The sequence below is a fragment of the Cimex lectularius genome, unplaced genomic scaffold, assembly GCF_000648675.2.
Source record: "Cimex lectularius strain Harlan isolate CLEC.00 unplaced genomic scaffold, Clec_2.1 scaffold56, whole genome shotgun sequence".
Classification (NCBI taxonomy): Eukaryota; Metazoa; Arthropoda; class Insecta; order Hemiptera; family Cimicidae; genus Cimex; species Cimex lectularius.
The window spans coordinates 785,276-807,651 of NW_019394202.1; the positions used below are offsets into that span (position 1 = coordinate 785,276).

Sequence of the window (22,376 nt, forward strand, 5' to 3'; positions counted from 1 at the left end):
TTTCATATTCGGTTCATAATTTATAACCCTTTCTTGCTCAAAGTTGCCAAGGTTATTAGCAAATCCCGTGAGTTAAGGGCGGGCGCAGTGTTGCTCAAGCTCTGCTCTACCCGTGTATTAGCAACACTGATTTATTTGGCACTAATATAAAATCTCTTTCTTGGAATCCTCTATCTCCAACATGGCTCTTCACCCACCACGGCATCGTGTAGCGATTGTTATATTTGCCAGACATAACTTTTCCTTTGTTTGAATATACATATTTTTTTCCATCACTATTCACACTGTTGCAAATGAGAAACAGCCGTTGGCAGGAAAAGGCGTTAGTCAACAGATCCCTCGAAATCAGATGTATAAGCAGGGTGAGGAGGCGAGCTGCCATGTTGAGTATGTCAACAGAAAATATCGGCTGTCTCGATATCCATTTTCACAGGTTAAAATCTAAGTTTTTCTTCTAAATTCCAACAGGCAAGACGAAAGCTCTAGTGGTCGTTAATTTCCTTAGATTTTTTTCTAAGTGAAAGAATATTATTGACCTGAATTTCGAAATGTGATAACAGCTTTATGGAGGGGTGTTCCTTTATCTCTCCTGTTATCGCCACCTTCGATCACAATTGTTGTCAAGGCAACCTGTACATCCTCTGGGTGTCTTCTAATCCTCAAACGCCCTCTACTTTCGAGAGGTCGGATTCGCAATAGAGGTTGTCAGAGTGAGTACAAAGGCAAAGTTTACCCAAGTAATTATGGGTAAGATTATTTTGGTGCGAGCGGTAAAGTACAAAAAAAGAGCCGATTCATTTCGCTGAATGAACGATTTCCATCTGATCCTTAAAAAGAGTCGTTTTTCCCATCTCTACTGAACCTGAACTGCACTCATTTAAAACATCTAGGGATCCATGAATTAAAAGTTATTCATCTCTTTGTATACAAACTTCAAACTGCCGACTTATTCCTTTACTTTATTTTCTGACTTTCTAATCACAATTCTCAATGAAAGATGGAATGCAAAACTATTCTGGTTCAGCAGTTAAATTGAATTAGTCAGCATAAACAGTGATATAAATTGTATAAACAAAAGAGCCAAATCGTAGTTTAACAATGTTATCCACGTGGACTTTAGTAACCACGCAAAATTTAGATTTCAGAGAGTAATTGAAATTGTTGACTGACCTCCATGACATAATTTTCCACCAAGCACCTCTATACGAACAGCCTGGGCATAAATAAGTCAATTATTCCTTTTTAAACGAGGCTTTTTTAAGTTTTATTTTTAATGTTTTCGAATAAGTAAAATGCAGACCTACCTAACCTCCAGACGTGTTGCTGTAGGAGTAAAATTTGAGTTCTAATAAATCGAATGAATTAGAGCAATTAATCGTCTATCGTTAAGAAAATAAGCACTTCTTGTTTTAAAAAAATATATAAAGCTATCAAAAGGAAATCTGTAGGATTTGGTCCTCAGTTCTGAATTTGCAACGGAAACTCGTCTTGGCGATTTAACGGAAACGGTGTCCAATAAAAGCCCACGCCTATTCAGAAGGGCACGGCAACATGGAAAAATTTGTGGGTCATTCACACTAGAAGATAGCTAAGTTGACAATGGGGGCGAGGATTAGTTTGAAAACTGCTCTCGCAATTTTTGGACTGGACACGGAACTAAGTGCAAACAGGAGTGTCAGTCCGTTTGTACAATTTCGTCCCATGTGCGTGTTTGTTTATTTATTTGACTTTATTTAGATGTTTTATACATTTATAGCAAACGCCGGTGTAAATAATAGCGGATCGGTGCCGTATCAATAGGCCGAAACGGTCAAACAAGATAGAGGAGAGGCGCTGTGCAAACAGTTAAACCCCCCTAAGGGGTTACGGACCCCTTCAATAGTGGAAATTTGACCTACCATAGATCGCATTGCCATCATGTTTATAAGTTTTACTACTTTATAAGTTTATGAGTTTTACTACTTACAAAAACTATACACTATAATCCGCCGTGCCACAAGGAGGCATACTTGGTATATATATACTGCTGGCTTAATTATACAACCCAATAAATGCCACAATTTTGTCTCCTATCCAAAAAAAAACTTGAATTTACAAAAGAACTGTGCACAAAGTGGCAAACAACACTCAACGAAGAAAAATAGGACAAATTGTTCATTTTCTTTGAAAAATAGATTTATCGCTGTTTCTCAAAAAGGCTACTGACATCAATTCATGTTTGGTATGTAGGAACTGGATAGCAGGATATGGAATCCTCATATAAGATTTAGTAGACCAGAATCTAACGGAAGACTTGGACTATACCTAGACATATGTAATCCGCAGTTCAGGCAGTTGTTAACAGTTAAGGCAGGAATTTAACAGAAAACTTGGGATATAGACAGCAAACTGAGTGTAACCAGATTTGAACTATACCTTGAAATACGACTGACGTGGAATCGCCACACAAGAGTTAAGAGACAGGGACATAACAACCCTACCCTAAGGTTTTGATTGTCTGACCTAATCCATTACCAAACTTTTGTCTGGAATTATTATTATTTCATTTTTTATGTTATTTGTTAGAATAGCCATATTTGTGACAGAACAGAAACTGGCCCTTCAAAACTCCAAGCATTTTTAAGATAATGGTACAACATATGCAATTTAGGAAGTGCTAGTGTCCTTCCCTACTTATTGCCTTGAAGTTGAGCAATCTGAAGCCGCTTTTTCTGGCCGATAGCACATTTTTTTGAAAGGACTGTACTTTCTATGACAGAACATTCTTACACCAAATGATTTTCCCTACATTTCGCTTAGATACCAGCAGAAATCGCGGAGCTATTGCCCCCACCCTTGCTTACATTCCTAACATAGGAACGACGCACATTTTGGGGGGGAGGGAAATAGCACTTTCTACAATAAAACAATGCCGCAAATGAAAAACGATCTCGGATATATTTATTTCGTTTTGTCACACGATGAAATGGAAAATCTATTGCCCCACCCTTCTTATAGGCCTAAGGTAGAGTGATCAGAAGGTGCCTTTTCGGGCCAATGAAACATTTTTTTTAAAGGACTTCCTATAACTTTAAAAATATCTATATTAGAGTGCTACTATGACATACGAAGTTGAATATGTTTCATTGTGACATACACAGTTAAGGAAGTGTCCCACCCTGCTTCTAGTCTTGACTCCGAGCGATTCTAAAGCCTCTTTTGCTGGCCAATACCATATTTTTTGAAAGAATGGCACTTCTATGACAGAATACTGTTACAACAAATGATTTTGCATACATTTCGCCTAGACACAAGCAGAACTGTAAGAGCTATTGCCTCAGCCAGCTTATATACCTAATGTAGAGGGATCTGATTCAACAAAGAACCTTTAAATTGTATTATATTTTTGTCAATAAAGTCTTATTACATTTAATGGACGTTCGAGGTCTATCCTGTTGTGATAGTCTAATCCGATCCCCTTTTTTTACAACATACGTCCATAATATACATAAACATAAATATAAATTCTTCCATTGTCTTTAATAATTTTTATAAGACTGGTGTCATAATAGTATTAAAATGGTCTATGACCTTAGAAGAAAATGTCAAGAGGTGCTACTAAAGACATCGCTCAGTGAAAGTTTCATCATACCGCTGTAACAATTCATTCCGTCCTTATTTTTCCACAGGTTCTGAACCGACAAACCTGTTTAATATAGTCAGATTGATTTCTTTCTTAGAAAAACCCACAAATACATAATCATCAATTATCAATTGTTACGATTATCTTTGAAACGTTAATTGCCCCCTTAATGGACCATAAGTCGTAATTTCTCCACGTGTCGGATCCGTTTCTGGTAGACGGAGATGTCAACCCTTTCTGCCTCAGCTGTACAAACAGAATCAGTGTCGAAGGCTGCAGTTTTACTTTGAAACAAACCCAAATAGGCTCCGAGTCTTACCGTTACTCAACCGAGAAAGGACTCAAAAGGAGGATGGACTGGAAATCCTTCGGGTCGCCACCAGTCAATCACCAACCCGACGAACTCTATCCGCCCTCCCGGCAAGTTGGCATGGCACTCGGTCTATAGTGCGCAGCCCCCCGGACCCTTTTACATATCCGATATCCCCCCAAAGGACGGAATTGTCCTTTTCTTTATTTTTATTAGTACATGTTTGACAAAAATCACAATCATTCATTTTATTGTCGATACGATCACCCTGGTCCGCATATTCTCGCTATTTTCGTACAATAATTGTTTAGTTTCCGTTTGCACCTTTTCCGATTATAATAAAACTCTTTGTCTTGTATTACAGATGATTATGAATCATGAGATGAATCGGATAACGTGATTTAACTGACTTTCTTTTTAGCTTGATCATCTCCGATATTCCCGGCCCAATTGTTTCTGCAGGTTTTGTCCAACAGGTTTTGGCATTTCATTATGATCCATCTCCAAACGGCCAAAGAAACGTAACTCCTTTGCTGCAGTCAGATCCTTCTATATTAGGACTATAAGCAGGGAGGAGCAATCGCTCTTCCATTTCTTCGTGGTTAAAACGAAATATATCCAACATCGTTTTTCATTGGCGGCATTGTTGTATTGTAGAAAATGATATTTTTCCCAACATGTGTATCGACCAGAAGAGGCAACAGCCAGTTATAGCCTTACTACGTTAGGAATGTAAGGAGGGTGAGGTTCTAGCTCCTCCATTCGCAGGCATGTCACAATGAAATATATGAACTTAATTTGTCATAGTAGCTCTCTATTATAGAAAATGCCGTCTTTAAAAAAATGTTTCATTGGCCAGGAAAAACAGCTAATGATCCTTCTAAGCCAGGACTATAAGTAGGGTGGGGCTCTTCCCAATCTGCGTGTAAACATTTTATTCTTCTACATAAAAAGAATTTGTTCCAATTTTAAGAGTGCTACCCAAGGGAAAGGGTGCCATGAAAAAAATATTTTACTATACCATTTTTTCTTAAAACAAAAACGAAGCTTTTGAATAGAATTTGTTTTGGAAATAAGCTTTGGGACCGTTCAATGAATGGCTGAAGCGTATCTTTTCTTCGGACTATCTTGTCTATGTCTCATTTCCTTTTCGGAAATCGCTCTGATATGAGTCGTACATCAAGGACCGTCGGATTAGAGGGTTAGGGATGGTAATGATCGATATTGTGATTAATTACAATTAAATAGAAGCTCTAAATTGTTATTTTGTTTTTAGGGTTTTATCGTTATTAACAACTACATTTTAAATTAGAGGAAATGTATTTTTTTAAACTACGTTGGATGGGGGGGTGTCGATTATGTAGGAGTCGATGTACTGTGCACTGCCACATCAATTGATCATCTCTGGCCATCAGTCGTGAGTCGTACAGTGAGTTCTTTTTTTGTGCTAATCACCAAATTACAAAAAAAATCAAATTCGATTTTTGTTCCTCTGTCGAAAAATCATTTAAAATACGCCCGATGGTAAGAAATTTCAAGGCTTTAACCGTGTTATTTAACGAGACAATTTTTCACGTTGTGAAATCCCAAATGTATTTGCTTCAAATCGGGCGACAAAAATTTGGACACGTTGATAAAATAGACATCAATTTTGGGGCTGTCAAGTATCGTCACATTTTTAATAATTTTCTACGTCTTAAGGCCATAAATATTTTCCACTGTTATTATGTACTTTAATTACTTATGTTATTATGTATATAATGTTATTTATTGGAAGTAATATATTTATTGGCGTGATTAGAAGGGCTTATCAACAATTACGCCGATGAATATCGAGTACTGCGAGGTAGTGTGAATGTAATTTATTAGCGTGCATGTAGGTGCTTCCATAATTACCCCAAGAAATATACGGTATTCTGGAGTAGTGCGAATGTAATGTATTAGCGTGAATAGAGGGCTTATTCTCAATTATCCCGAGCACCATCGAGTAATCTGTGTAGTGTGAACGAATTGTGATTTGAATATTATTTATTAGCGCGAATGGCACGGCTAATTTCCAATTAACGGTAATCGAGTACTCCGGGGTAGTGTGAGTTAATGAAAGTATTTTTTAGCGTGAATAAAGCGGTTTATCCCCAACCACTCCTAGGATATCGAGTACTGTAATAATACACTGGTAATGTGAATGAATTGTGGTGTGAATGCAATTTATTGGCGGGAATAGAGGGGCTCATCCCAAATTACCCTGAGGAATATCGATTATTCTGCGGTAATGTGAATGAATAAAAGTAATTTATTTGCGTGAATAGAGGGGCTCATCCCAAATTATCCTGAGGAATATCGAGTATTCCGGGGTTGTTTGAATGTAATTTATTAGCGAGAATAGGGACGGACTTATCCTAAATTACCTTGTGGAATATCGATAACTCTGGTGTAGTGTGAATGTAATTTATTAGCGTGAATGGAGGGGCTCATTCCAACCACCCTGAGGAATATCGATTATTCTGCGGTAATGTGAATGAATAAAAGTAATTTATTTGCGTGAATAGAGGGGCTCTTCCAAATTATCCTGAGGAATATCGAGTATTCGGGGGTTGTTTGAATGTAATTTATTAGCGAGAATAGGGACGGACTTATCCTAAATTACCTTGTGGAATATCGATAACTCTGGTGTAGTGTGAATGTAATTTATTAGCGTGAATGGAGGGGCTCATCCCAACCACCCTGAGGAATATCGATTATTCTGCGGCAATGTGAATGAATTAAAGTAATTTATTTGCGTGAATAGACGGGCTCATCCCAAATTACCCTGAGGAATATCGTGTATTCGGGGGTTGTGTGAATGTAATTCATTATCGTGTATAGGGAGGGGCTTATCCTAAATTACCTTGAAGAATAAGATATAGAGATATAATAAGATATATATATATATAGATTTCCTCTGAGGTTGTGTGAACGGTAAGCAGACCATCATGTTTTATCTAGTTTGCTTTTGGGTATTTGTGTTTGTTATTTTATCGAATGCCCTGAGGTGTACAGAAGATAGCAATAGGATAAAGAAAAGAGAGAGTTAGTAAACAATGTAGCTTGCCGACCCCAAAACTTAACAAAAAATATACAAAAACAAATAAAATTAATTATATTAACCCAAGAGGTAGTTTCTTACATTTGATATTCATCACCGTTAAAGTGAAACCTTATTTCTTTTTGGGGGATAAAAATCAAAGATGATTGATCCGAGTACTTTCAAGACAAGTACACAAGATGATTGTTTCAACTCGAAGCAAGATGAAAAAAATAACAATAATAAATTACGGGATTTAACTTCAAACGCGTAGGCTAGACAACCCGGATAGGATGTTCTAGACCATGCCCGAGTTGGTCACTTGTTCTTCTTCCCCACTTCGCCACCCGCCACCTACAGTTTTATTCAATTATAACGCTATTTGTTCGTAAAACTTACGGTAAACCTTCACTTGGAAGCAATGGACGTAAAAGGGCCCGTTAAAAAGGCTGAAGTGAATACAAAGAAAAACTTTGTCCCGTTACTGGATCAACTCTGGTTACAAATCAGGGATTTGAAAGTCTCGACTTATTTGCCGAGGGGTTCGCGAAACGTCCAAAGAAGAATGTGAACTTTGTCGGAGATTTAGCTAATTGTATTTCTATACGGCAAGGCTTTGATTGACGCAATCGGTTTGTTTTTTCTTAGGATCGTATTCCAAAACACCTCCTCTTCTTATCGCCCACGCTTTACCGGCCTATTTTTGAGAATTTCGTTGTAACAGTTGTTTTGAACCTTTAGTGCTGCATTCTTCACATTCAAAAGGTTATTCGTAACGTTCCAGAGTTGTACAGTAGAGAAAAATATGTCGGACTATTTTACAGGGTGAGGTATCTCAGTTAATACTTGGCCGATGGAGTTATCGGCCCATCGCGAATCACCCCAACGAATTCATCTATTTTTTTCCTTCTACCGCTTCTTTTGAACGTGAGATCTCGATTGTCCTGGTTGGACAAAGATCGGAAGTAGTAGGCCAAAGAATCGTGTCCTCCTTGTCCCACCTAACAAATCGGTCTGGTAGCCCAATTGCTCTCGGTGGCCTGTGGGTCGATCAATTGAATGAAATGTTGCCGGTAACGTGATCATAACTGCTCATCTCGGTCCGTCTTTTCGACAACAGCTTGCACTAAAGTATTAAAAATAAGTCGGAAAAAATAAGTAATTCGTGTGTACTCTTTACAGTACAACCATCTGAATAACGGGGCTGTTTCTCATCCAAAAGCTCCTCGGATCTTAATTCCCCACATTGCTTTGGTCCAGAAAGTGATGTCCTTTCAAAAACTATCCTAGTGACTTGAATAATAGAACAATAAATAAAATCAAGTTAGAGTTCGCGAAGTCGGGACCGCTAAGTTAGGACGATTAGCAGGGTGGTGCAATGCTGTTCCATTTCTGAGTGCCTCAAAGCGAAATATATGCAAGATGGTAATTTTATTATAAAAAGTGCCATCCTATCATAAAATGTTCTTTTAGCAAGAAAAGGTGGCCTAAGAACTCGCTACATTAGGACGAAAAGCAGTAAGTGGCGATGCTTATCTATGTCTGAGTCTCATAAAGCGAAATGTGTGCAAGATTGTTATTTTATTATAGAAATACCATCCTTTCATAAAATTCCATTGGCCAGAATTGGCGGCTTAACATCCCGCTACGTTCGGTCTATAAGCAGGGTGGATCAATAGATCTTTACAGTGTGTCTAAATAAAATATATGGCATTTCATATATCGTAGCGGTTCTATATTAAGAAGAAGAAGAAGAAAAATAACTTTATTCTGGGACTGGTGGGAGGTGATTATACAGGTGGGATTTAAAGGAGGAATAGGAGGCAGCGTGACGAATAGAAAGGGGAAGGGAGTTCCAGAGTTTAGGGGCTCGGATCAGAAAGTATCTTTCGAAGGTATGGGTTGTATGTTGCGGAAGGATAAGGTCGATTGGGGATGAGCGGGTCTTACGAGTGAGATGTGAGGAGTTGAATTGGAGGGATTGGATGATGTAAGGAGGACGACGAGTGTGGATGGACTGGAAAAGAAAGCAACCTAGGAAATACTGTGCACGGAAGGAGGGGAATAGCCAGGAAAGTTGGGAATACAACCCCGACACCCGGGATCCCCGTGGGGTGCCGTACACAAATCTTACGCAACAATTCATAATACGCTTCAATCGCGCGTTCTCCCCCTCCGAGAGACCACCGTATGCCAAACAGCTATAATCGAAGAAGGGAAGTATAAGGGAAGATACAAGGAGTTTGCGGGTGGAGAAAGGTAAGAGAAGCCAGGACCGACGAAACAGGCTGAGGGAGGCAATGGAATGGCGGGAAATTTGGGAAATGTGAGAATGCCAGGAAAGGTTTTGGTCAAAGACTACTCCTAGGTTTTTAACCGAAGAGCAGAAGGGGATGGGATGGTTATTTAGCATGAGAGGTGGGATGCTGGGGAGGGAATTGAGGAGTTGCCTGGACCCGATAATTATGGCGGTGGATTTGGACGGATTGAGGACTAGGGAATTTTTATGGGCCCATTCGTTGATGGAGTTTAGGTCTTTTTGGATCTTGAGAGTGGCCGAGTGAAGATCGGAAGGGTGGAAGGATATGTAAATTTGGGAGTCATCGGCATATAGGTGATAGTTACAGGTCTGGATGGAGTCGGGCAGATCATTGATATAAATGGATGCTAGAGCCTTGGAGCACCCCAGATTTTAGAGGGTGGAAGGAGGAGGTAAGGCCATTGGGAAGGGAGACAGCTTGGTGGCGATTGGTAAGGTAGGAGTGGAACCATCGGATGGTGCTGGCGGAGAAGGAGAATTTTACAAGAAAATGCCGTCTTTAAAAAAATTGCCATTGGCCAGCAAAGGCTTCAGATCCCTCGACGTCAGGCCTATAAGCAGAGTGGGACAATAGCTCTTCCATTTTTTTATGTGACAAAACGAAACAAATATATCCACATCGTTTTTCATTTGGGGCATTGTTTTATGGTAGAAAGTGCTATTTTTTCCCAAAATGTGTATCGATCAGAAAAGGCAGAAGTCAGACCCTACTACGTTAGGACTGCAGGTCGTTTTAAAAAATTGGTATTGGCCCGAAAAAGCAACAGACAGCTTTCGATACATTACGACTGTAAGCAGGCTGACGAAGTATGAATAGTTCTTCCATTTCTGAATGTCTCAAAACGAAATATACGGAGAAGATACGAAGAAGATGCAAAAAAAGGAAAGTGCTGTCTTTCGAAAATGCTTATCGATCAGAAAATGGTCCCGTTATGTCAGGAATATAAGCAGGGTGAGGCAATAGCTCTTGTCTCTTTGTGTGAGAAGCAAGACGTAGCAATGCTTTATTGTAGAAACTAAACCTTTCAAAAGATTCATTGACCAGAAAATACGTCTTCGGATGATTCGATATAAAGACTATAAGCAGGGAGGGGCAATGAACATTCCATTCATCACAAAAAAAATATGCTCTGCCCCATTTTTCAAACTATCTGAAATTTTAATGTGTTCATTACTAAAATAACGTTGCTATCGTTGCTATTTACTACAAATACAATCAGCACTATATCAAAACAGTCTGGATGCCAAAAACTCGTTTTTCGCTCTTACATATGTTCTTTGCTTCACGAAAAAACATGAAATGATAGATATGTAATCTAACCATACCTTACATAACTAACATGTCCCTTACCTAACTTGATCCTAAGCCTAACCATTCCTAACCTCATCATTCCTAACTAACCTATGACCCGATAATGGTCACACTTCGTTCGTCCTTTTAATTTCAGCATACAAATCAATTTATAAAACTGCTGAATCTGATGGTTAAAAATGCATGATTTAAACTGTTGAAACGCTGAACCTCACATTTTTCTCAATTTTTGTTTCAGATGGAAAAGACCCATGAGCAAATCATAATTCCCCTGGAAAATTTCAGGAAGCAGCACATAGGTGGTGTCAAGGTGAGCTTTTATCTCCGTCGTTAATATTGTTTGAGAGCAAATTCCCACTCGATAAATAAGCTATATTTGGGTCAAAGTCGCTTGAAAGTTTTCTTATACGATCGTGCAGTACTTTCTCGTGGAAAAACTTGGAAATATCGTTTAATCCTGTGTTTCAGAACACCTGTTCAATAATAGAGAATTCTATCAAGTTTTAATAGATTTAAAACCTGCCATACTTTGTTAAAAATTAATTGTTTTATTTCTTCAATAAACTTAATTTATTACAAAAACGAAGAAAAAATAGGTGGTATCCTGTGTACTTTCACATTGAACATTGCCTTGCACTTCACTGCATATCAATAACTAGTAGCTATCAACTTCCAATCAAGTCAGCTACTTCGGACTATACCTAGACAGACGTGGAAAAATACTTAAAAGACAACTGAACAGAAGACGTGGACAACGGGGAAGACTTTTGGGTCGAAATATATTTTGACGGACAAATCTCAGCTAAATTTGGGCTACTTGGACATGGAAAGAGGAACTGTGGGATCAAGATATCCAATATCCTAACAATTACCCTTCTTTGTGTACCGGGAACAAGGATAGAGTGGCAAAGAAGAAGATGATAAATTGGTCAGGAAAGTTCGATTAGAGCACCTATCGGCCTTGAACTCTTTGTCGGCATACCAAATTGCCAAAAATCATACAACTGGTTAAGAATAGGTCCTCGGTTCAATGGGAACGTATTCTAGAACAGAAGTAATCTAAACGATTCATTAAAGTCCCCTTCAGTAAGATTTTAACAGTAGTGAAGGTCGCCGTGGTTACTGGCTGACATCCTGAGGTCCAAATGAACCTAGAAAGGTTGGATAGCCTCTAGGAATCCATTCTAACTAGGACATGGATTATAGGATGGATCTCCTAGTCTAGTCCATGTAACTAGACATATGAGAAGTACCGAGGAGGCGTTAAATTGGCCATGGAAAGTTCGATTAGGATACCTAGCTGCCCTGAACAATTTTGGTTCATAGGGTTCATATGTCATTCACATAAGGTCCTCAAGGTCTTCAGTAGTTCTCAGAGACTAGCCTAGGCATTACTGGAACAATGAAAAGCTCCACCCTCTCGAACCTACCTCCACTACTTATCTTCATCCAGAGAGAGGCTAGAGCCATAATTCACAGGGATACCAATTGCCAAAAACGTAGCTCCATCATACAATTGGTTAAGCAAGTCCTCTGCTCAAAGGGATTGTTTTCCGGGGTAGAGGCATGCGAAAAGTTCATTAAAGGATCATAATAGAAACTGACGGCAGAACTACTAAACTTAGGACGTGTTTTGGACTAGAATGATAGGACTTCTGACTGGACACTGCAGACACCGGGGGCAGTATAGACTCGGAGTTGTCGAAATAAGCCTGTGCAGATATTGCAAGAAAGAAGAAAAAAAACAGCATGTCGTCTGTTGTTGGAAAGGCCTATGCAGGCTGTCCTAGGAGAGGAAACACCAAAGCATGAAGCCCTTATCTCGTTGGCTGATTCCTTTTATCATTTGTCCTCCAGGCGCAATGACCAAAATTATTTTAAGATGAATCGCCGTTGAAAACCAACTTCCAAAGAATTTTCATCGAATGCTGAAAATCTGTCAAAAGCTCGAACAAAAAAATGACATTTTATTGATTTCTGCCTAACAAAAGGCTTCAACCCCAACCACTTTCACCATTTTATAGGATAATGTATAATTTTCGTTTTCAGGAGGGGAAAAAGAAGTTTGAAAAACAGACTGCCAAGTTTTGCCAAAGCCAGGAAAGGTACCTCAGTCTTTCTACCAAAAAACAAGACACATTCCTTCAAGAGGTGAGTTTTTCTTAATTATTATATGTCCCGAAATCATCACGTACGTGCCGATAAATTTGTTTATTGCAAGAAGCCACGTGGAGCCCGAAGCCTCCTAGTACACTTCTTACCATCTTCATTTTGAACCGTTATAATAAAAAAGTAATACTTGATACTCACCTAGTCGTAGATTAACGTTAAATGTCACTAAATCGAGAATAATCCATTTTCAATGCTATTTGAACGAGAATGGAGGAACCTGATAAAAATAAATCCGCTATCTAACGTTTCTAAACTACTACTTACTGCTAATAATGATGATGATGATGATGATGAGATGATTCGCTGTTAGGTTGGAATGAAAGTTGTCATCTGGTAAAATAGACTGAACGCTACCATGAGCCCTATCAGCTAGGAACTGCAATGACTTGGTAATATCAGTGAGGTAGCTGCAGAGAATTAGGTAGGTAGAAGGATGTCCTTAAGAAAAACCAGCATTGCCAGTAGCCAAACGCCATCTAAAGCCTGGATCACATCAAGAAAGGTACTCGAACAATGAGGACCCAAGGAAGGTAGATGTTGACAAAGCGGTTTGGTATTTCCCAAATGCTTCAGCTTTTTGGCTTATTGAGCTTTTTCTAGTTCTTTAGTTCAGTTCAATTGACTCGATCCTTTATTAAGAAATTGAAAGTCATTGACTGTCATTCCTGCAATTATTTTCCCTGGGTCTTCTTGATATCCTAGGTTATGTGTCATTGAGTTAACTGTTCGGATAAGATAATATTGGCAGTTTATTTTCTTCTTATTGCACAACTCAAAAATAGGGTTTTAGTGGCCAGGTTTTTTTTGTGGCCCTGAGAAGGGCCGTGTTATGGCTGGAGCCGTTGGTCGAAGTCCGTGGACTGATATCGATTAGCCGGATGTTGATGCAGCGAAAGACTCGGTTGCGAGCGAAGGGACTCTGGCAGAAGGCAGTCTCGTCGGCTGTTGAGACTGCGAGATATGATGCTGCGACTACCCTTGTTGCTATAACTAGTGTTGACGGCTTGCTCCTTTAGTGAGAGTTGAGACCTCGTCGACGAGTCTGAAATGCACAGAGCTGCAGCAACCTGGACCTTTGATGAAGCAGTGGTGGCACCTAGTGGATAACTTGTTAACCAGGTGGTCACCACACGGACATCATTGAATATATTCATGTTGGTGCTTCTTTAGATACCAGTGACAGTCTTATCACTCCCTTGAGTGTTTCTTGCCAGTTTTGGGGAATGTATTTTAATCGGTTTTCTGAGACCGGCATCTTCGTTCTTTTCTCCTTTTGTTTTTTATGGGCTCATTCTGAGGAGGATTTTTTATGGGAGGAGTTTGTTTAAACTTGTCACCTCAAGTATATCTTCTGGGTCTTGCATATCCTATAGCCAGTTTGCTTGTTTGTTACCCAGAAATCCTTTGTGCGCTGGCATCTAATATATTGTCAGGTTGTTAAATTTTTCCAAGGCTTGGAAATTTTGGATGTGCTAATGCTTAAGACCCGTTGGCTGTCTGATCAAGTGAGATTTTTTTTGTATTTGAAGGTGGTGTGGTATAGAACACGTAGTAGGGTTCTGGAGGCTTTGGCTTGGAAGGATTCATTTGGATGTTGGAAGGTTTAGCGGTGTATAGTTCTAATCCGTATGTCCACATTGGTTTCAGCCTTGTAGAGTATTAGTTTGTTTTTTGTTGATATTGTCGGTACGTGTGATCTTGATATTTTTTATTGTTCATCACTGTCACATTGTTAAATCGATAACATTTTATATAGAAAGCAATTAATATAAAACATAAAAATTAAAAAACTGCAGCCATTTGAGCGATACATCGGAGCACAGCGGCAAGATGAACCGAGGGAGTCACCGGGACATTCAAAAGGATGTATGAAAAGGGTGTACTTTTAAACAAGTGCGAAAACCCCCACTAACCAGAACCCAGTGAACCACGGTATTCGCACCGAAAAAGTACTCCATATTCTTACAATACCGATATCTACCCGAAACAAACATAAAAGTCTGGTCACAGTTACTCCCTCAGGAGTACACGATGCTCTTCTTTTTACGCTAATCAATTAACATAAACATAATACAATCACTATATAAATTTAAGAACTCATATAGCCCTGAGGTACCGAAAATTCTTATGGCCCGCTGCCGTACTCCAAGGCTAGACACAGGTCTGATTATATGCCACATTATTGTCTATTAATTATTTTATAAGTACACAATACATATTAGTACATATTACAAATGATCATAAAAGGTTTTTTCACACAGTTAGAGCACTAATACTACTGTCAGCGCTGCATGCGGAGGACACATGACATAAGCTCAAGGTATTCTTGAATATTGTCCACGTAGATGGTGATAATAGTATTAGGATTTATAGGTAGATAAGAAGTATAAATGATATAAAGGATGGGACCTAGAATGCTCCCTTGTGGGACGCCGGCTTATCTGTCTGACTCCCGAGAACTCGTTGCCACACCTCTAAAGCAACAGTCGGTTAAATAGGATTTCAGAATAAGGTAATAAGGAGTCTTCTAAGTTATAAAGCCCCTTCCGTTTTTTTTATCCTTCCTTAAGGGGCACCTACGCGGTCGCTTTTTGTTATTCTCGTATGATCGTTGTCTTGTCAATATGGTATTTTTCCTCTTCGGCCCATTCTCCATGGAACAGGGACCTACGTCTTTCATGGCTATTTTGGCCACAGTTTGGCATTGGCTATTTCGATTTCTTCCTTCCCAGCTGGACTTTCTTCCTTCCCGGCTATCCTTATGTACCTTCTTCACATCTGCATCGATCCATTTTCTTTTTTTCCTTTCTTTTTATTTATTACATGGACTACCGAGGCGCTTCTTGACCGTACTGATCGGGTCGGATACTAGAAAAGATTTGTGGTTTTGATTTATGCTATTCTCACTGCATCAATATGGCGCCAAGTTCTTTCGAGTATACGATCGTAGCAGGAGGAATTTTCTTAATAGTTTTTTATTACAAGAAATTTTACGTTTTTTATGCTGTAAACCGATATGTTGTCGTGTTCTTCTTCTTTTATAACGATAGCCAGTTGCCCAGATGCATCACTGAATAATTGCCATCTATAGCGGAAATCTTTTAATTTAATATGTAAAGGTGAGAACACAGTTCGACATTGTCGGCGTCTTTGTCAAATGTATTCCATGACATTATTCGCCTTATCTGGGTTAGTTGCGGTTTACCTAATGTCATCGATCCTTTGAGCTTTTCTAGGCTATTCATTGATTGCCGGCTGAATGGGCTGAAACTTTTATGTGATAGCGGGTTTAATCTTGCTTGTTAGGAACCGTTGGGTTTGACTTTTCGTTTGTTTTATAGTGATATTTAGTTTTGTGGGTTTTTCTTCGGAACGTTGGTTTGTAGTACCTATTTTTGACCATGTAACTAAACCCTGTTGCTACTATTTATTATTAAAGTGTATTTATTATTAGTGTGTTTATTAAAACTTTACAAGTTAACTCCGATTGTTCTAAAAAGTCCTAAGAATCCTAAACGTCCTAAAAATGTGGACCTTGATAGTCCAGATGGCCGTGAATCTCGAGAAAACCTGAAAAACAATTCAGTCAGTGCATGTTGAAACATTGGTGATCTGTCATGTCCGAGCAAGAAAGCCCAAAATATGAATTATCTTAGAAAGAAAATACAATAAACCAGAAGGCTTCCTAGTGAATACAAAAAATTTCCTAACGTTCAATCATCATAGCCTAAATCCTTGGATGCCGGTGGACCTATATGCCCTGAACCTATACCGGGATAACAAGGACAAAGACGAAATCCTCCATCTCTGCATAACTTCACAAAAACAAAAGGAGAAGTGGGCGAATTCCAGAGATGCCAGACACAGTAAACCTAACAGTTAAAGGACCCTCAACAAAACTGGCAAATAGTGCTCCAGCTAAATAAGGTAAAACAAAGGGGAGTGATGGGACTGGTCACTAGCATCTGAGAAAACTACGCATCATGGGTCTAATTGATGACCCCTTTTGTAGATTATGCTATGAGGAACCAACCTCTCAAGCCTCAATGAGACTTAACCTAGGATATCAAGAGAGCCCAGGAGAAAGAATTGCAGTAAACGACCTAATATTTCTTAAGAGAAAGCTCGAGTCGATTGTAGTGAACTAAGGAAATAGGAAACGTAGTCACCAACATGTCGTAGGTATAGGAGACACATGTGATGTTGGTACCAATCATGCAACAATATCGTGTAGTGTCTTTAATCCTGAATAGGCTCTGAATCATTGCTTATGCGTGATGCTCGGCATAAGTACCTTAACATCATAGGTATCCATAACCATGAGTGCCTGCGAATAAATCCGGACCTTATCCCAATTAAACACTATTTGGGACAATCTAAACAGAAAGGTTCGTTCAAGATGAACATCCCGTTAAATGCTAAAGGCAGTTGTACTTGAGAAGTGATACAACATACCCCAAGATTTTTCTATAAAAGCGTTTTATGAATGTGTCAAATAGCAGTTTTCAAAGCTAGAGGGTTAAGGTTAAAGTTAAAAGGACTACTCTTTGCGACCTTGCACCGAACCAATATTGGCGTTTTTCCATCAGATCCCAAAGCCCGTGCGTATTTTTTTTAAGGCCTTCCAGAAGTAGGAATCTTAGCTTGCATATGCCATTACACTAACGGAGGACTTTAAGATTATTCTAGCCCTAGATTTAGTAGTTCTGGCACTAGTTTCTGCGATGGTCCTTTGATGAACTTTTTCCCGTGTCTCTGTCCTGGGTTGCATTCCCATTGACCGGAGGACTTATTTCTAATCCATACTCTTTATTACCTTATGCACTGAGACCAATCTTCATTATTCCAATGCTTTTTGCTAAGCTTAAGTTTTTTTCATCAGGTCCCAAAGGTTTTTAAGGGCTCCCGTTTGAATCCTTCAGGCCTTGGTTTTTTTTCTGTCAAAGAAGTAAGAATCTTAGCTTGCCTAAGCCATCATACTAATATACTAATAGAGGACATGTTCTACTTTCTTCTTCTTCCTGGCGATCTGCCCAGGTTTTCTGCTGATCCGGGTCTATACTGCGTCCGGAGTATACAGTGTCCAGTCAGCCGTCCGACTATCTTCTAATCCTAACACATCCGAGATGTAGTAGTTCTGATGTTAATTTCTGCGATGGCTCTTTGATGAATTTTTTCCCATGCCTCTGTCCTGAAATACAATCCCGAAGACTTCTTAACCCAAAGTCTGGTGGAAATACGTTTTTGGAAATTTGGTCTGCCGCAAAAGGGTTCAGGGCAGACAAGTGTCCTCATTGAACTTACCTTGGCCAATTTATCTTCATCCTTCTGCTCTGTGTGTCTTCGTACTCAAACAAAGGTGTTTTTATTCTTATACACAGATCTTATTGTTGTTGTTGTAAGCCAGAGAGGGTATTTTTTGTTAAATTCCAGGTGCAACTGCAGCTATAAACCTCAGTCCTACTTCTCGAAATTATTGTCATATGTTTTATTATTGTAATTAATTTCACGCTTAAAACCCATGGCGTGGGGGCTGTGTTTGGGATCGTTCTTAGGGGGGCTGGTTTTTCAGTTTCTGTTTATGTTGTTTTCCAAATCCATGACCGAGTAATGTAAAAGAGGTCACAAATGGGGTGGCGAACGCTTGAACGGCGGTGGTGCCATTGATTGAAGGGAGGGGGTTGTTCCATTGATCTCGCCCTCGTCGCCGCCCCCACTTCGTTTCTTCCGAGTCGCCGCCCCCGCCACCCACACTTTCAACCCCGTCTTTTGTTTATCCACTTTTAAATGGCAATGGCACACGCCTAGGGCACCCCCGGACGAGTACGACTCGCCATCCTCACGTCCGCAGTTGCCCCATTACCCTTCAAACCTGGGATGTGCACAGATGGTACGATTCGACAAATATTAGGTGAATACGAGTTTTCAAGTCAATGTCACTCTTAAATGTCAGTGTCAGTGCTCTTTGAACACATTTTAAGAAAACACACTTTTGTCATTTTCTCACAGATGCTTTCCACTGGCCCAACCCCTTCAATTTGGTTGTCATGTACATTCAACTGAACGCAATTCGGTTTGGTTTCCGTTAAAAGTTTCGTAATCGTTTTGACACGCTTTATTTTTCGACGTTTTTAACCCTTTTCTTCTTGGAAATATGTTATAAATTTTTTAAATTTGTATTCCAAGCACACGATTGTTGGCCATTGGCTGCTTTACATTATGCGCATTTCCGCCGTTTCCAAAGCTAAAGGTCATGTAAAATGTCAACCTTTTATGCTCTGAAACATTATTACACATTAATACTGTTTTAATTTTTATTTAATTGTCAATGTAAATTAGGTAAATTTATAAGGATTCAATTGTAGTGTCAAATACACCTTTAGTTTATGAACAGTTTTTACCTCACTTTTCAAAAATGAATTTTGTTATTATCAAGTTGACAGACCTTTAATGAATTATTACACCTTAAATTATACTCATTATTAATATTACACATTAAATTAAGGTATTCTTAGACATTAGGCGTATTTTACATTTTTTAACAGTTATGGTCCTTAAAAAAAAACAACGATATTTTAGCTGAAAAATTTGTGACGCAGTGCCTATTCTATCTTTTTGTGATAATTCAGTTCTTCTTCAGTACTACATTACTGAGTTTAGCTGACAAACTTGTGATATTACCTTTTTTAATGGGTCAAATCTCATTTTTAAAAAAACATTATTTTAGCTGACAAGTTTGTGAGGTGTTATTCTACCTTCTTTTTTGACAGTTCAGGTCTCATTTTTTAGAAACAACGTTATTTTAGCTGATAAACTTGTAACAGTACGTTTTTTTAATTGTTCATAAAAGCTTGTGACGTTGGGCCTATTGTACTTTCTTGTTTGACAGTTCAGCTCTCAATTCTTTTATATTTTTTATTTTATTTTTTTATTAATATTACTTTTAGTAGACAAGATTCAGCTTTCTTTTTTTTTAAACAAGTTATTTTAGCTGATGATCTTGTGACAATACTTTTTTTAATGGTTCAGGTCTCATTTTCTTAAAATTAATATTACTTTAACTAAAACGCTGGTGACGTTGTGTCTATTGTACTTTCTTGTTTGACAGATCAGGTCTCATATTTTTTTTCTTTTTTTTATTAATATTACTTTTTAATGACAATATTGTGACATTTTTCCTAATTTACACCTTTTAACAGTCCACGTCTCATGTTTTAAAAACAATGTTATTTTGTATGAAAAGCTTTTGGCATTACCTTTTTTAATAGTTAAGCTTTAATTTTTTTAAAACAACGTTATTTTAAGCTGACAATCTTGTGACATTACTTTTTTTAATGGTTCAGGTCTGATTTCAAAATCTATTTGGGCTGACAAGCTATGACGTTGTGCCCATTTTTTATACATATACATTTATACATANTATTATTATATATATAAAACACAAAATAATATTAATTAAAAACAATGACACCTAAATGACCCGAAAAAGATAAAAATAGGCACATGTCATAAGCATTTCAGTTAAAAACAGTACTAATTAACAAAAAATACCTGAACTGTCAAAAAAGGTAATGAACTTATATTAAAATAACTATTTTTGTAATAGTTGAACCATTAAAACAGGTGTCACAAGCTTTTCAGTTAAAATTAAATTATTTTATATGTATAATAACAATGAGCACAACGTCAGCTCGAATAATTTTTGTAATGAGACCTGAACCATTAAAAAATGTAATGTCACAAGATTGTCAGGTAAAGTAACGTTTTTAAAACACTGAGACTTAAACCATTAAAAAAAGGATAATGTCACAAGCCTGTCAGCTTAATATAATGTTGTTTTAAAAAAATGAAAGCTGAACTATTAAAAAAGGTAATATCACAAGCTTTTCATACAAAATAACATTGTTTTTAAAACATGAAATTGTTATATATAAATTTTTTAATTAATTTAAATAAATAGAAATTTGTAAAAAAGCACTAAGATATGGATTACAATGGGATACATTTAATTTTAAATTTATCTTTGCGTAAAACTGAATATTCTTTTGGATGTAAAATTGTTTGTGCATGTTTTAACAGGCAGATGCTACGCTGGAGATGGAGCAGCGTCACTTCTATCAAGCCAGTCTACAATATGTCTTCCTTCTCCAAGAAGTTCAAGAGAGGAAGAAATTCGAATTCGTTGAGATTGTAAGTTATTCCTATTTCTTTTAATTATGCATTTTTAAAAGTCATTCCTCAATCAAGTTTTTCTTGTTTACATTTATTGCGTATACAACACAGCCTTTCAGTCATTCACTCGCTGCATTTTCTTTGAGCATGACATTCATTCATTAATCACAAGATTATTTATATAATATTTTTTAATGTTCATATTATCTCCAATTGAAAAACATTGAATCGTGGATATGTAACCTAACCCTAACCCATTTATATTACTTCACCCTTCCTAACCTAGCCCCAGACAGTGGATCTTTTACTTTGGAACTGCAGCTCCTTTAGTCTGCCAGGAATTGATGATTACCCCGAGTATTGATTGGCCTCTTGAAAAGCCAATGCTGCTGCACCCAGAAATATTTCCACATTTTTTTGAGTTTATGTATACGAAAGGTGGTTTTTCTGAGGATTAAAAAAATAATTAATTTAAAAACTTTTAAGCATCCCTTTTATTAATTATATAATTGTATTATTTAAACTTAAATATTATTATGTTTAAATTACATGAAATACTTTGTGGAACATTGAAATATAAAGATTTATATGTACATATATATACATATTGAAAAATAAATAATGTTAAAAAAAATACCTAACCTAAGCTGTCACAAACCAAACCCTAACCTAACTCATTTCTTATCCTCACCCTTACCCTACCTATTCTAGCTTAACCCATACCTAACCAATACGCACTCCGTAATAACCTGAAATTAATGGCATAAAAAAATTGTCCAGCCAAAAACATACCCATGTAAGGTTAACATTAGAAGTAAATTTATTTATTAGAATTTTATTACCTTGCGCACCGTGAGCAATATTGGTCTATTGTGCAATCTCCATTATTATTTATATCTCTTCATTAAGCTAAAGGTTTTTATCAGATCCCAAAGTTTTGTTAAAATCGTCCTAGTACCATTCTCTTGGAAAAGGACATCCAACAACTCAAACATTTTATTTTCATAAAAACGTGCGTTGCTAATTTGTGTTGTCATAAACCAATTAGATTTATAACAAAAAAATACTTTTTAATGGTTTGTCCTCGATTTTTTTTTCTTATTGTGCTTTAGTGTGTTTATTTATATATTGTTTAACTGTTGTTACTATTAATTTTCTATTTTTCAGCTCTTAACTTTGATGCTAGGGTGGCTTACATTCTACCATCAGGGTCATGATGCTGCTGGAGATTATAGACCATACATGACAGAGCTACAACTAAGGATACAAAAAGTAAATTTAGTATAATTTTACTTAGTAAGTTAAGTATGCATGTTGATGCAACAAATACTTTACAACGCCCAGAGTATTAAAGTATATCTATAATAATGAAAAATGTTTTGATTATTCGGTATACTTAAAAGT

The 22,376-nt window shown here is 37.6% G+C and overlaps 1 protein-coding gene across 1 annotated transcript in view; it reads left to right on the forward strand.

The window, feature by feature from the left end:
- The window catches only part of LOC106666578 (rho GTPase-activating protein 26), a 179,710-nt gene that overhangs the window by 139,976 nt on the left and 17,358 nt on the right, over positions 1-22,376 (forward strand). Inside the window, exons 3-6 of the mRNA XM_024230108.1 lie at positions 10,867-10,938; positions 12,678-12,779; positions 20,880-20,990; positions 22,140-22,244. Of these exons, the coding sequence (XP_024085876.1) occupies positions 10,867-10,938; positions 12,678-12,779; positions 20,880-20,990; positions 22,140-22,244 (390 nt within the window). The remainder of the gene's footprint in view (positions 1-10,866; positions 10,939-12,677; positions 12,780-20,879; positions 20,991-22,139; positions 22,245-22,376) is intronic.